We start from the raw sequence: 15,547 nt of genomic DNA on the forward strand, positions 1-15,547 counted from the left end.
TGTGTGGTAACATCCCTAGAGGAAATATTAAAAAGGCTGGGGTGTTGTTGTCATACAGTTGTCTACGGCAGCAGATCGTTGTGTGTTTCTACTGGTCAAAGTGACGGCTGTGATGGGAGAATTGGATCTCAGTGAAGGGCAAGTGGTCCATAACTTTAATTTTGGAGACAAAATAATGTAGGCTTAGCGCCCTGTGATCCATTGCCCAATAGGAAATGTAGAATACTCAAAAGTACTTTAAAAGTGCTTGAGTTACTTTTGTCAGGGAGTAAAGTTGGAAGTACTTTTAAAGTAATTGAGTTACTTTACTCAGGGAGTGACGCAGTAAAGTAACTGGTTACTTTTTTAGAAAGTAACGCAGTAACGTACTTTGATTACTTTTAAAGTAACCCTTACCCAACACTGAACATCATATTGTGCATGTATACTCTTATTGTGTTAGCCCACCAGCAGATGGAGACATAAAATACAATACTTGTCAGTGTAGGCTATGTGATATTCAATCACTGTGCAAAATAAGAAAAAGCATGTTAGTCGATTCCGATATTTCAGTTTAAAGCCAATAACGGCTGATAGCGATGACTTATCGATATTATCTTGCATCCCTACAAATTTACTTTATTGCTGTTCCCGCAATTCACTCCCATGTTTTTTTCCTCTTTTCATGACCAGAGAGATAATCTCGTTTCATCCTCTCAATGAAGTTTTAAACACTGAAACTTGCTTTGACACAAGGGGAGGCTATGCACCTCGGGTAGTGAGCGTAGGGTCGCCTGGTTCTGCTTGTGGGACATTTCAAGTGCTCTTGGGGGCCCTCTGCTGGCCACAGGGGGGGCCTAAGCAGCTGATTAGTTTGCTTATGTATCAAGCTGGTTCTGGAAAGATGCTAAAAAGCTCCTTGCCTTCCAGTGAAATGATAATTCTCTGTGGGTGTGTCACTGTGAGAAATTCTGCCCTTCACTTTACACAGTAATTTGATCCATTGTTAATATGAAAATACATGTAAGTGCAGCTTTAAGTCGAAGACATAGCTCAGTTCAGTAAAAGTTGTTTGGTGTTACAGTGCAGGATGATCGAACAGTGAATTCACTATCTAACAACATGAAAAAATTGGGCCTTTGTAAGAACCTACATTCCAAAAAAAAAAGGAAAGTAAATTCCCCTCTCAGTTCACTGGAGTGACACTTTTGAAGTCCTCCGCTTACCCTGGAGCTGATTAGCTGAGACTGTCAACTCCCTGTACAAATGGACTCTCAACCTTTTCTCAAGAGAGGTATCTAAGAAACTATGAGGAGTTCACACCGCTTGGCTACAGCTTAGGGAGAATATAAATGCTGAGTATACATTCCACCCTGGTGGTCTAAAATATACAGCTGGGTAGACTCAGGTCACAACCGCACAGGATGACTGAAGGGGCTGTTTCTATCAGAGACGCAGCAGGCATCAAACACACACCGACAGCTCCTCTTTCATCTGGCCGTGCTGGGACATGAACCCGAAGGCTTGAGAGTTGGCAAAGTGCAAAAACATTCAATGAACTTCATCATGCATGACGCCGATACGTACACACAAACAGACACATGCATCTGTCTGTCATTATCTAAGTTTACAAGCAGTTATGCTGTGGTTTGGAAGTGACGGTTCAAACAGAGGACAGCAGACAAAACCCACGCTCTAATTCATCCTGATAACAAACGGAACCGTCAGAAATATCATCTCGCCGTTGTTTTATTCATTGTGCTCAGAATTGCTTGCAACATAAGCACTATGAATCAAAACAGAAGACTACAAAAGCCACACAGCGTAGCATCTGGAGGTTGGGTGCACCAATGTATTTTTTTAGGCTGACTAACAGAGCGATTTCAACGAGAGAAGCGGAGAGTAAAGGACCTTGCTGACCTTGCCAAAAAGGTCCGATGATTGCTGCCCCCTCTTTAGACTGCCGGGCTCGGCCATTAAATCTCTTACACAACTGCTGGCCTTTGCAGTGGCTCCTGACAGCCAAGTCTGCATCATCTGTGGCGTTTAGCTTCTCATACATAACAGGGAGGCGGCACATCATATTTGATTGTTAAATATCACTGCGTCTCACCTCCTCCACCACAGCAGCTGTATGAGCTCTGATAAGCTAAAGTGAAAGGTATGTTAAGCTGCGAAGGGATGGGGAAGTAGACGATGCGACAGAATCATCACAGTTATCAATCATAGTGAAGAATAGACTCTATATAGTGATTCCAATATATTTTTCATTCCTAACTGGAAACATTTCTGCATAAAGAAAGAGAAAAGAAACCAGATTTCTGTAAGCGCCCTATTCATTCCTCAAACCACACAGATTGACCTATAGAGAGTGACTGGATTTAAATGTGGTAGGTGGCTCGACATAATAGAGAAGGCTCTTAATTAAAAAATCCTTTGTCTCCAGATTACAGTTTGGATCAAAGGATCAACAGCCGTTCGCTGATGCCAGCACTACACTTATTGGCACGCTGGTATTTCATAGACTTTCCAGGGAGCAAAGTGGATTAGCCCAACTTGACCTGAAAACTCACAGGAAGTGCCAAAGAATTTACTGCACACTGCACCACCCATATTCATTTCCTCATTTTCACATATTGTTGCTGATAAAGTTTTCCATACAGTAAGAAGTCTGCTGATAAAGCAATAGTCACTTGTTCTGCCACTAATTTTTCTCTCTTATCATCAAAAATAGAAGTTGCGACCGGTTGGAGCGAGTAACCGCTGTGTGACTGCAGCTGAAGGTGTTCTGTGGGTAATCACAGAACTTCTCAGCACTTCCGAGATGTATGCTTTCCTCCCACAGCCCCCTTGCTGTGACCGCACCCAATCAGTGGCGTCCCATCCACTTATAAACACCCACTTGTATCCTCGTGCTAAACCTCCCATTCATCACATTGACAGGAGCGGCTTGCGGTTATTGGCTGGGAGTGGATTCTTTTCCCATCCACAGGCTCACTTATCAAATTAGATGCTGAAGCAAAATGTTTGGAATGTTAAATGAGTGGTGTCAGATGGCTTGTTTTTACATAAGTGAGAGTAAATTACATGAAATCAGAAGGCGCTGATCAAATACAGTAAGTTACTGGGAAAATGTGCTCAGGCTTGTGTGCGTTTGGTTTCTCTATGTCTATCAGCTATGTTGAAATAATTGTGTCCTCCTTTGAACAGATCATGCGTCTGAGCAACACACACGTATGTGTGTGTCATTAGTTTACCATCCAGTCAAAATATGACTGGATGGTAAACTAATGACACACACATACTCACACGTACAGGCAGATGTTGCAGCGGTTGTACACATTTCTTACGAGTTAAAGGAACAGTTTAACATTTGGGGAAATGCGCTTTCATACCAGGAGGTTTGTCGTCACCATGAAGTTGCCACTCCGGGAAGTCTCTGCGCCTGGCCAAGAAATAGTCCCACACATAACTCTGTGTAAGACACCAAATTGTTGTTTTAAAACTTTTTTGGAAGCATTTAACAAACATGATTAAAGCTGTCGACATGTTGGTGCAGTGGTTAGCATTGTCACCTCATAGCAAGAGGGTACCTGGTTTGGACCTGGGGTGATAGGTTCGAACCTTGCGGTGGGGAGCTCCTCTGTGTGGAGTTTGCATGTTCTCCCCATGTCAGCGTGGGTTTTCTCTGGGTACTCCGGCTTCCTCCCACAGTCCAGAGACATGCAGGTTAGGTGAAGTGGTGACTCTAAATTGTCCGTAGGTATGAATGTGAGTGCTGGAAATGTCGCTGATGTCTGGCTAAAAACAACTGCATTTGATGGTACAGTTGCTACTGGAAATGCCACTGATGTCTTGCCAAAAAAATACCTGCTTTTGGTGGCACAATCATGGCTGGAAATGTTGCCAATGTCTCGCTAAGAAGCAACCACCTTTGGTGGTACAGATGCCGCTTAAAATGTTGCTATTTCTTGCTAAAAAGCTACCTCTTCTGGTGGCACAATTGACACCAAAGGAATGTCTCACCATACCTATTTTTTGGTGCCACAATCATGGCTGGAAATGCTGCCAATGTCTTGCTAATAAACAAGGCATCTGGAGACACAATCGCTGCTGGAAATGCCACTGATGTCTGGCCCAAAAAAAAACAACCTGCTTTTGGTGGCACAATCATGGCTGGAAATGTCGCCAATGTCTCGATGAAAAGCAACCACTTTTGGTAGTATAGATGCCGCTTGAAATGCTGCCATTTCTTGCTAAAAAGCAACCGCTTTTGGTGGCACAGACACTGCTGGAAATGCTGTCTCGCTAAAGAACAGTTGTTTTAGTGAGTTTAGTTGTTTGTTGGTTTTGAACAATGGTCTGCAGGTTGACGTCCGTCTTGCCTAGATGCCACATCACCAACCATCCCTTCCATCTCCAGATGACAAAGTCATCTCATATACATGTAATCAGAACTATGTCACTTTAGAAACGTTTAAGGTATGAAACGTACAAATGACGTATTTGTGGTTTGCAGAAACATACAATGCCAACATTTTCATCTGGCGACTGGGCTGCAGACAAAGTCAGAGTAGCTGTTCAGTTTATGCTAAGCTAACCAGCTGCTGACTGTAGCCTCATATTTATCTTGCAGATATGAAAGCGGTATCGATCTTCTCATCTCAGGTTAAAAATGTCTTTCACGATGGCAACAATGAGGACTGCAGACACAGAAGTTCTTTTGTTTAAGTGTGTGTGTGTTTGTCTAGGCCGACCTCTGTGGCAGTGACCCAGATCTTTTGATTGATTTGTAAAGTCATTAAAATCTCAGCTGGCGAATAAAAGACTTGATGTCGTCAGCAAGGAGTTTGAAGATAAGCCTACGATAAGCCTAATTATCAGGTGCCCACACACATATACACAAAGACACACACTTAATATTAAGCATCAGTGCACAACTTTACTCCCATAAACACTGCCTCATTTTCTCCCCCACATACCTGTTTGATATTTTCCTTTGAACATGACCTCGCTGCAACATCAAAGGAGAGGCTATTTGACTTCTCACTCATCTGTGTCCAAGTCAATTTTTTGTTCCCGTTGCTGCTTAAAAAAAAACACAATGTCATCGGGGCTGGCAGCACGCATCATTAGTGCTTGGGGAGCGCATGCAGAGAATGTTATTACACCCTGTATCCCAACAGCACAGAAATACAGCCAGATTGTCTCTAATCACCAATAAAGAAGCGCAGATATTTCAAGAGCACTGCTCAGGGCGGATGAATGACAACTGCGTGGAGAGCTGCGGCACCCTTTGGGAGCCATCATTTTAACAGTATACATTCCCATCTGTGTATTATCAGGCCTTAGATCCTTCCAGACTTAAGACAACTATAAACAAGATAGAAGTGTTTGTTTACTCCTTAGCTGATTCCACAGGCGACAAAAGAGCAAGAGTGGGAATGACAATGTGCAGCGGTGGGCGCTATGAGTGAGTTCTGGCTCAGCTGCAGCAGCCAATAAGAAGCTTTAAGTGCCTGGTGCTGAGAGGCCCGTGACTCACTTGTTGCTGCAGAGCAGGTGAACTTCATTATCTCCCTATGCTCCACATAACAGGTGGTGAAGTTTTGCACTGACATCACGCACTGTGTTAGCTCTACTGCAGTTTTGAGCAAACTACAGATGCCTCATCACGTCCTTTTCAGGAAGGAACTCATGAGGGGGAATCAATTAGAAAAAAAACTGGATAAAAAAGAGAGAAACATCTGGTTCCTCTCCACACAGCTCGGGCATCCCGCTGCTGAAAAGACAAGAGAAGTCAGGAGAGGGTGGATAATTTATTAGGCACGCAAAGTTTCATGATGCATAGCCATTCGTTGAGACGGAGATGATGACTCAACCAGGAGAAATTCTAGCCACAAGATACTGTGCAGTATGTAACACTCTTATTGTAAATCCTTGTTTTTTTTTAGGGTCTTTTTTAAATATCATTTCACTTTATCTTCTGTTCTCGAGAACGACCTTTATGTTAACTCTCCTTTCTCACAAAAGCTTGATGACGGAAGAAAATGTCAGAAGTCAGAAAATAGTATGCAATGTTTTTCTTTCCTTTCTTTTTTTTTTGCAAGAATAGGCCAAAGAGAAACGGAGCAATTTCACTTGCGAGTATGTAACATTAGAGCTGGATATAGTGAATAAAGTGGCTGCAAAGATATGAAAAGGTCAGCAGAAAATGGATGAAATGTGAGAGTGCCGGAGATAAAATACACACTAATGTCTCTTAAAAGACGGACCTACAGTATATTCGGCTGTTTTGTAAGCCTTTTGATTTTGACCTTTTCGGCATAACAGTCAAAGAAACAGTACAATAATGAATCAACAACCACCTTCAAGAAAAAGCTGTAATAAATATTGGTAAGCTTATTACACTGAAAAATCTTTGAAACCAAACCTCACACAGACAGCCTCTGTGATTCACGACAGTCCCATGCCTAAAAGTATGCTCAGTATTCAAGCAACAAAAAACAAAGTGGATATCAACTCAAGGTTAGCGCCTTATATCAGAGAGCGACGTCCCCAGTTAAAGCCAGAAAAACAAGAGCATATTACTTTTGGGCACAGAAGGCCACAGCGTACCCTTAAATCTTTGTGTTTTACACTCTGAAGGGAACTTAAGAGCCCTTAAGGGACAGGCTTTTAATCCGCTGTGAAAACAGCTGTTTACCGTCTCAGGGGCCTGGCTATTTCCAGAAGGATCATCTCAAGTGCCTATCCAATGTGATCAGCATCTTCAACGGGACAGACAGCCAACCCACCATGGCATTTCACACCTCACCCGAGTGGACAGCGACTCACTAAAAAGATTACATTAATAGCAGTGAGTGAACTATGTATAGAAAATATGTCTCAGGAAATTAAGGCCAGGCTTTATCCTCACCTTCACGACTATTTCGATTTGTTTTAGCAGAGAATTATAAGCTGAGAAGACAGCGCCTGTCCCTGGTTTATAAAGCCTGACAGTGGCACAGACACTATCTGCCTTCCTGAGCTTCTGGTAAAGAAGTACATTCTGTGATTTTCAATCCAACACAGCATTTGCCATTTCCAGGAAATCACGTATAGTTTGATAGCATGCAGCCATGTTTATGTTCCTCCTGGACATCCTGACAAAGGGACACTGATAAGTGATTACAGCAGTCTTAACAAGTGCAAAGTGAAAAGTGTTACTGGGTTGATGGAGTCATCAGCACTGCAAGGTCTTTCATTTATTATGACAGACTGTTGTTTCGCTCCTTGTTTTGTGCATTGCACTTTATGATGTTGTAAGACAAATTCTTAGGTAAGCAACAAACACTGTGTTGTTTTAGAGCTGCTCATTAAAGTAGGGTCAGACGAGGTATTGCAGGTGAATATGCAAATACATTTCAGTTTTTAATACACCCAAGATACCACCCAGCTGCGTTAATTGAAAGCTGCAATCTGTAGCTTTGCACCCGTTCGAGCTAAAGCAGAGCACGGGCGCTACACAAACAACTCCTGCTTGTTGTTGGTGTGTATTCAAAATGCTGTCATCGACAATAACATGCGTGCAAATATCTAATTTACCGTGGTGATGAGGTAAGAGAGCACTAGAGTTGTTTACTGGACAGGTGTGACCCGACACTCCCAGTCAACAACGCGTCTCTGTGCCACACAGTATGCTTGGTATTTGATGCATACCACAGTGAATGTTTGGGTTTTAATGTTTAAACATGTTCACGAGTATGGTCACATGTCTAAGTCAGGTGTCTTATTATTACATTTTATTTTATGTACTGCTTATGTTTGATTTTTCAAACTTATACTGCAACATCCCTGGTTCAGTTCCAGGAGATGATCGTTGTTGCATGTTACATATTAAATAGATTCATTCTTGGATCTATAAAATGTGGTGATATGTCCATAACCATAACTGGAAACACTTTAAAGTAAGGGTAGAAATCAAATACTTAAGTAATGCTTCACCAATGCATTATTCATGTTGATTTAATGCATGAATTAATGCAGGATGTATCATGAATTCCTCTTGCTTATCATTAACAAATGATTAAGTCACTATGACTCTATGTGATAAGTTCACACTTAAACAATTAAGGAATGTTAATTCACAGTTACTTCATACATTAATTTATATGCGACCAAATAAGCTGGATTCCACTTATACAAACATTTATTTCAGGACCATGCTTTTGCTTTTTAATTTACATGTTGCTGCTTGACCTAAGGGTATTTATGCTACATTCACAGCCTGAGGGGTGAAACACAAGATTTATAAAATTCATAATACATCCTGCATTAATTCATACACAAAATCATAATAAGTCAGGCACTGGTTAAGCATTATTTAAGTATTGATTTGTACCTTTATGATAAGGTGTGTGCAAAGTTTGTTACCCAAATGTATGTTTGCTATCACAACTGGCATCCTGCTAGCCATTGTACAGGTACTGGATAATAAACTGGATGAACTCTGGTGAGAAGGGGTTGAGGAAGGATGTGCTCTATGATGAATAAGGACCGATGACAGTGGGAATGTGAGGTGCTGTCCTGTTCCTGCCGCGGATCACTGCTATATGCCGTTCAAAGGCAGCTGCAAAGCGACACTGCCCGTGTTTGGAAGGAGCAACCATGCGGCTGTCTTGTTGGCATCAGGATGTGTGGAGAGTTAAATCATTCCACAACCAGTAACCACAAATTATCAGAACCATTCGGAAGGATGGACTATAATAAAGCAGCAGCCAACAATGTAAGAAGATGCAAAGGGGGTATCACAGTTCACTAGAGTTCTATCTTGTATAATTTCATGTGACATAATAAGTGATTGATTGACTGATATAAGTGAGAGGAAAAAAAATGCAGCAAATCCTTAACAATCAGGAAGATGGGACAAGGTATGTCTGACAGTTTTGCTTAATAAATGACTTTGAAAAATGATAAACAAAACTAACCGAGGATCAAAATAGTTGCCACTTCCTTTTTTCTGTTGAATGAATGATCAATCCGCAGTCTGCTCATCTCAGCTGTAATTAAACTGGCGTCATATCTAGTCCTTAATTGGTGTTAATTATCAGTCCTTTAAGTAATAACATAATCTCATACATTGAAAATGCATGTGTATTAAAGGCAAAGTGACGCTCCATCCCACAGGCATATGACAGTCTTACAGCAGATGGCTCTTGAAAGGAAGTCGCAGAATGACAGAGAATTTGGACTCACAACAAGTCTATTTAAATTGGCTTGCGGACAAAGAAACATGACAGCCTTGAATTAATGGAGACAGACCTATGGTATGAACTCCAGTAACAACATCAGTTAACACAGAACTTCTTGGCAGAGAATTTTAAGCTGTTTCTTCTAAAGATCAAGTCGGTGATTGAGTTGGATGTCGAAGTGCTCCACCCTCTCTTCATGAGAATTGTTACCAGACTGATGGGAAAAGAGACGGCGATATCTGCAATTCTGCCATCCAATCAAGGCTGCATATCCCCCTCCAGAAACTGTTGACATAATCTTCATATACACTGGAAACGTGAGACGATAAATATCATGGCTCAGAGTGCAGCTGTTTGGGATGTAAAGCAGCTCACTGAAAGACATATCAGTGTTTTACTCACTGAATGTGCAGCACTGCAGCCAGCCAGTCTACTGCATGATGAAGCCTATATTCACCTCACTATAAAAGCAATCAACCTTTCAGAGACTTGTTCGCACTTCCACGTAGCAAGAACTAAGAAAACGGATACTATTTCTCACACATCCTCTCTGTAATTTTTTCTCTCTCTTTTAATGCAGTGTAAAAGGAGAAAGGTTAAAGTAATAATCCGTCACACTTATACCTAATTATCCTCATTTTGTTGCTATGCAACTGGCAAAACACAAGATTAGGCATATGACTCGGCTATGAAACCCTTAACAAGGGTTTTTCTGGGAAACATCCTTTGTCAAACAGCAATTAATATGTTTTTCCCTGCTGCCGCCAGCAGCAGCAGCAACAACAAGGTAAAGGCAGGAGCATGGACAGATTACTGAATAGGTCTACTGGGGCAGGACCCAGGGGCCAAAAATGTCAAGGTCCCCTGTCCTTCATAAAATGTTACTTAAATTAACACATACCATCCACAATGAGATGCAGCTACAAAGAAACACAAAGAGACTCACAATTTCTATGAAGAGGGGTAAACAACCACAAAGAGACACAAAACAACTACAAAGAAACTCAAAAAGACAACAAAGAAACACAAAATGACTACAAAGAGACACACAGGAAGTACAAAGATACTCAAGGCAACTACAAAGAGATGCAAAACCATTACAAAACAGTGTGAAACAACCACAAAGAGACTCAAAATAACCACAGAGACACAAAACAACCACAAAGAGACGCAAAATAACCACAAAGAGACAAAACAACTACAAAGAAACTCAAAATAACCACAAAGAGACACAAAACAACTACAAAGAGACTGAAAATAACCACAAAGACACACAAAACATCTACAAAGAGACTCAAAATAACCACAAGGAGACGCAAAATAACCACAAAGAGACACAATATAACCACATAGAGGCACAAAACAACCACAAAGAGACACAAAATAACTACAAAGAAACTCAAAATAACCACAAAGAGAAACAAAACAACTTCAAGGAGACTCAAAATAATCAGAGACACAAAACAACCACAAAGAGACACAAAATAACTACAAAGAAACTCAAAATAACCACAAAGAGAAACAAAACAACTTCATAGAGACTCAAAACAACTACAGAATCAAAACTACAAGGAGACACAAAATCACTAGGAAGAGACACAAAGCAACTACAAAGAGACTCAAAATATCCACAAAGAGACCCACAGCAACTACAAAGAGACGCAAAACGACTACAAGATAAGAGCAAACAACTACAGAGACTCAAAATGTCCACAAGAGACGCAAAACAACAACAGAAAGGGGCTAAAAACTATAAAGTCTTTATGTCTCTTTCTTATGTAGAAGAGGTGGTGGAGCCTTCTGCATGTCTTTGCTCAGGGGCCCGTTGTCTCACAATCTGCCCATAGTTGGTAGTTAGCCTGAGCAGTGACAGCCACCATGGCTAATTAGACATAAAAGAGTACCCCAGTTAAAAAAAGCTAACTTTCTCAGTATAAAATGACCCTGAGGAAAGGATGTCACAGTGCTTCCCATTGTTTGAGACAGACGTTATGGCTATGTCTCTTCAAAAATGTGAACACATAGATGCTGCAGATAACTGCTTTAACCCTTGAGCTGCTTTGACCAACAACCTTCCTCACATCTATCTATCTGTTGTTGTTTACATTTCTTTGTAGTCATATGCATCTTTTTGAGGTTTTGTCTCTTAGCAGTAATTTTGTGTGTGGTCATTTTGTGTCTCTTTGAAGTCTTCTTTGGTCGCTCTGTGACTTTTTGGGGTCATTCTGAGTCTCTCCTTCATCGGTACATGTTCATTTGCGTGACATGAGGGCCCCTGTCACTCTCCATGCCTGAGAGGACAATAAGTCCAGCAGCCTGGCCTTGACCCAGTAATGGTAGTGAGGTAGTACATGTGAGATCGGTGTGTGTGTGTTTGTTTGAGTGTGTGTACATCAGAGGAAGAGAAGAGACTGAAACTTGACCCCGCTGTCACTTGCATCTGGACAGCAGGAGAAACGGATGGGCTGAGTCAGAAAGCGCAGTTTGCTGCTGAAGCTGCTGTTCCGTCCCTCCCTGCACCAACCTGGCATGCCCTGCGTACAACTTGAGCTTAACCTGCGCACAACATCAGCACTTTGCACCCTGCAGCCCACATGTGTGTCAGCAACCGACTGTGACAAAACCCAAAAGAAACACATCAAACTGCCAGGACAGCTGCCATCACAGATATAAATACATCACCAACTTGCACATGCGCTGTCATGAGTGTTCTGTAAATGCACCTCTGGAGGGCTTTGCAGCAAACTGGCAATTTTCCATTGCGTCCTTGCTCACGTGTCTTGTCACTCAACCTGTCACCATGGAGATGAGCTCAGCTTCTCTGTGTCTCGTGCTATAGTGCATACACTGCAGCACACAGCAGCAGCAGAGGCAGACGCAGCTGACTCTGTCGCGCCTCACATGCAATCACATCACTAAAGCATCCACTTGTGCGATAAAAGCACGGAAGCCCTGAATGCGTTGCTCCTGTATGACAACCCCCACTAATGTGTTGTACTGTGGAACTGTGGGGATGGCAGTGAAGTGATCCCTAAATGCATCTCAAGGTGAGCTTTGCCTTACTGAGACAGCATGGGGAGTGTTACACTCGCTGTGGATAAAAAGTTAGCAGCAGCACGTAAAGGGCAACTGCCACTTTAGATAAGTGTAGTAAGTGGGAACTGAATGGGATCACTGATGGAGATGCAGAGTGCAACACAGGTGAGGGGTCACTGCAACCTCCATTTACCATGCATAGGGAGCATGTGCAAAATAACCAGCTACATACATTTTGCATAATCTGACACAATTGTTACATTTCCTTAAGGACACAAGACAGAAAATAAAAGCTTCTTTTTTAAAAAAAAATATTTTTTTTTAAAAACTTTAATCATTCCTCTGGGCTATATCTTTTATGACAAATTATTTTTGGCATGTAGACAAGTATAGTCATGTGATCCAAGGTTTATGGAGCCAGACAGCTGGCCTGTGGTGTATAATTACTTACATTATGGCAACAATAATCCAATAAGCAGTGTATGAATGAAAAGGGAGAGACACATTCCAACTTCTCCTGACTCCTATCTTGTAGGACTACAAAACTAGTAAATATTAATTATGAAATTCTTGACACCTAAAGAGGGATCCCTCATATAAGAGAAAAACTTCGCCAGTTTCCCACATGCATTAGTCTCACTGGTGACATGAAGGTCAGCACAGATTAAAGATCAGTAATTTTCCTTACTGTTCAATTTGGGACTTCCTTTGTGCTCACTCGGAGGAAGGTCCGCGAACTGCACCCGGTGCCCCGACATTGTCCGATCACCACCTCTCAGGTCAGAGCCACGCGACCGCCTACTGTGTTCTCTGTTCTCCGGGTTTGTTTCAAAGTATCCGGTAACTTCCGAGCGCGGCGGCTGAGCTGCGTCGAGGTGACCGCGTCCCCGTGCGTTCTGCGCGTGGGAATCATTCACAGACACACTCCACACCGGCGGGGAGCGTCTGTCATTGACTTTCCCTCTGCTCCCTGTGTGCCTCTGTGCTGACTGTGTGCCAGTACTGCGGTGGAAGCAGCCCGCTCGGTCCAACTCTCACCTGCCCTCAGCTCTGTACACTAACACTTTATGGTCCATACGGGACGCACTGGAGCACAGAGAGGCACTATCTCTCCTCCCGCATTCAGAAAGATAAAACTTTTTTTTTTTTTTTACCTCTAATATCCACATGACTGCAGGGTTACGTCATCACTGTAAAGCTTTCAGGGGAAAAGATACATAATAAAGTTTAAGTAGGAAGCTCATGTTTCATGAATATCAGAGCCTGTTAGACAACATGGGAAATATATTTTCCAGCTGGCTAAATCAGGAAGTTGAAAGAAAGTTTTCTGTTTTTAATTAGTTGGGCAACTACAAAATAATGAATTAAAACTTTTAAAAACAGTATTCCACATTTCCTCCCATTATCCATATCTAAAAACATTTCATATATTTAAAATCAGGGCTCTGTGGAGCCCATTTCCTCAGTGCAGTAGGTCTCATAATCCCACATTGTAATCTGTTTGGACAGGGACACAAATACTTCTTATAATAAAGTAACTTTGTCACAATGTATATGGGAGGCTACAATGCCACCTAATGGAAGAAAAATGCAACGCCATCATATAGAGTCAGGAAGGAGGTGGATAATACCAGCCAACAATATTATGCAATTTTGCACAGCTGCTGTACAAACTACTGTGTCATAAATGACACATGCATGTTTCAGAAGTTAACCAAGGAGCTGAATCACTTCCTCTCTGGTAAAATCTCAAAGAATGGGATATTGTATAAACTGATGATCACTGTTTTACTCAGCCACTGTAACACAAATTATGGGCGTTTTCATTATTTAGAATTCTAATTGTTTCTTGTAGTGTTTGTTTTTTCTCTCACAAACCTTTTTATCATTTGTTGAGCTGTATTTTATAACATACACCACCATTCGAAAGTTTGGAATCGCCTGCCAAAGAAGTTTGATTTGGCACAGTCAGATATCTGAGAGGACTGCTCTGTATTCTTTTTTTTAATTGTCTTTCCTTATTTTAGGTTGTAGAAAGTCCTCTTTGCTAATAGATTTTATTTTGCATTAGGGGTTTGCAAAAGAAGTAATGTTTTGTGGGGAACAAAAATGCTGACCAACCACACTGACATTTGAAAGGGCAGAAAGAGACAAAGATACTGAGGAAAAAGACTCTCTAGTCGAAATGCGTTGGTTTATCCATGTATTAATAAAAGATTTTTAACTACAGTCAGAGTGCCTCGGATGCATTTTTGGACTGCCTGCCTGTACCATGGACTTCTAGACTGTGTGAGCTGGCCAATCATTGTTTTTTATCTTTAAGTGAGAAAGATACCTCTGAGCATCAATTTATTAAGAATATAACAAATCTACAGTCACTGGTAGAAGAAGCTAGAAGCTTAGCATCAAAATATGTGCGGATTTAAACAGGAGTAGGATCCTGTTTCAGTGTCAAGTGTGCAATAATGACTATAGGTTAGTCTATGGTTAGCTCCGTTAGATCAAGGAATATCAGCTGAACATACTATTGACTTACAAATGATGGTTTACACCTATTCAATCTAACCACTGGGAGGACTGCAGAGGGCCCAAAGGAAAATGGCATCCCACAATAATTAGAGCTCACTTGAACCAGTCACTTACACTTTTCTGGACTGGAAAGCAAATTCAAAATTTAAGGTTATTTTTTTGGGAAAATGACTAAAACAGGGGCACCCATAAGCTCAGCAGGTGCTTTATGTACAAAGGCTGTCTCCCTGCCACAGTGGCCACGGGCATGACTCCAACTTATTAAATAAAGGCAAAAAAGACCCCAAAACTATCTTTAAAAAAGAAAATGGTTAAAGCAGTTTCTCAAAAATGCATTTGATGTCTGAATTATAGCATTTTATCTATATCAAAATGGCCATCATATGGGATATTACAACATAAATGGAAAAAACTCAGCTCTAAAAACCCACTGTACCCATTCTGCTCAGCACCAAACAGCAGAGTCAAGCTGGTGAGCCAGTTATTTCCTGTGGGAAACCAAAAACAGACCTGACAGAGAGAAAAAATTGGACTGATGCTGCTCTGTAACTGCTGCATGTGTAATCAAGCAGCAGCTTTCCATCAAATTCACCATACGAACTTGAGGGTGGTATGCCAGTGGCATGGTCACAGGTTGTTTTTGCTGCCTCCAAGTGGCTAAAAAAATCAGTTATTGTAATACACTATGAAGCAAACCAAACAAAATGAATCCACAAATTACGGTGACAATGCACTTTTCAGCTTTCAACATCCAAATAGCTTTGACACAA

General features: G+C 41.4%; 1 protein-coding gene across 1 annotated transcript in view; it reads right to left on the minus strand.

Moving 5' to 3' along the window:
• si:ch211-285f17.1 (sickle tail protein homolog) overlaps positions 1-13,244 on the minus strand; it is a 145,165-nt gene extending 131,921 nt beyond the window's left edge. Inside the window, exon 1 of the mRNA XM_050056198.1 lies at positions 12,937-13,244. Coding sequence (XP_049912155.1) covers positions 12,937-13,006 — 70 coding nt within the window. The 5' untranslated portion in view covers positions 13,007-13,244. The remainder of the gene's footprint in view (positions 1-12,936) is intronic.
• Positions 13,245-15,547: the final 2,303 nt, after the last annotated feature.

The sequence above is a fragment of the Epinephelus moara genome, chromosome 11 (assembly GCF_006386435.1).
Source record: "Epinephelus moara isolate mb chromosome 11, YSFRI_EMoa_1.0, whole genome shotgun sequence".
Classification (NCBI taxonomy): domain Eukaryota; kingdom Metazoa; phylum Chordata; class Actinopteri; order Perciformes; family Serranidae; genus Epinephelus; species Epinephelus moara.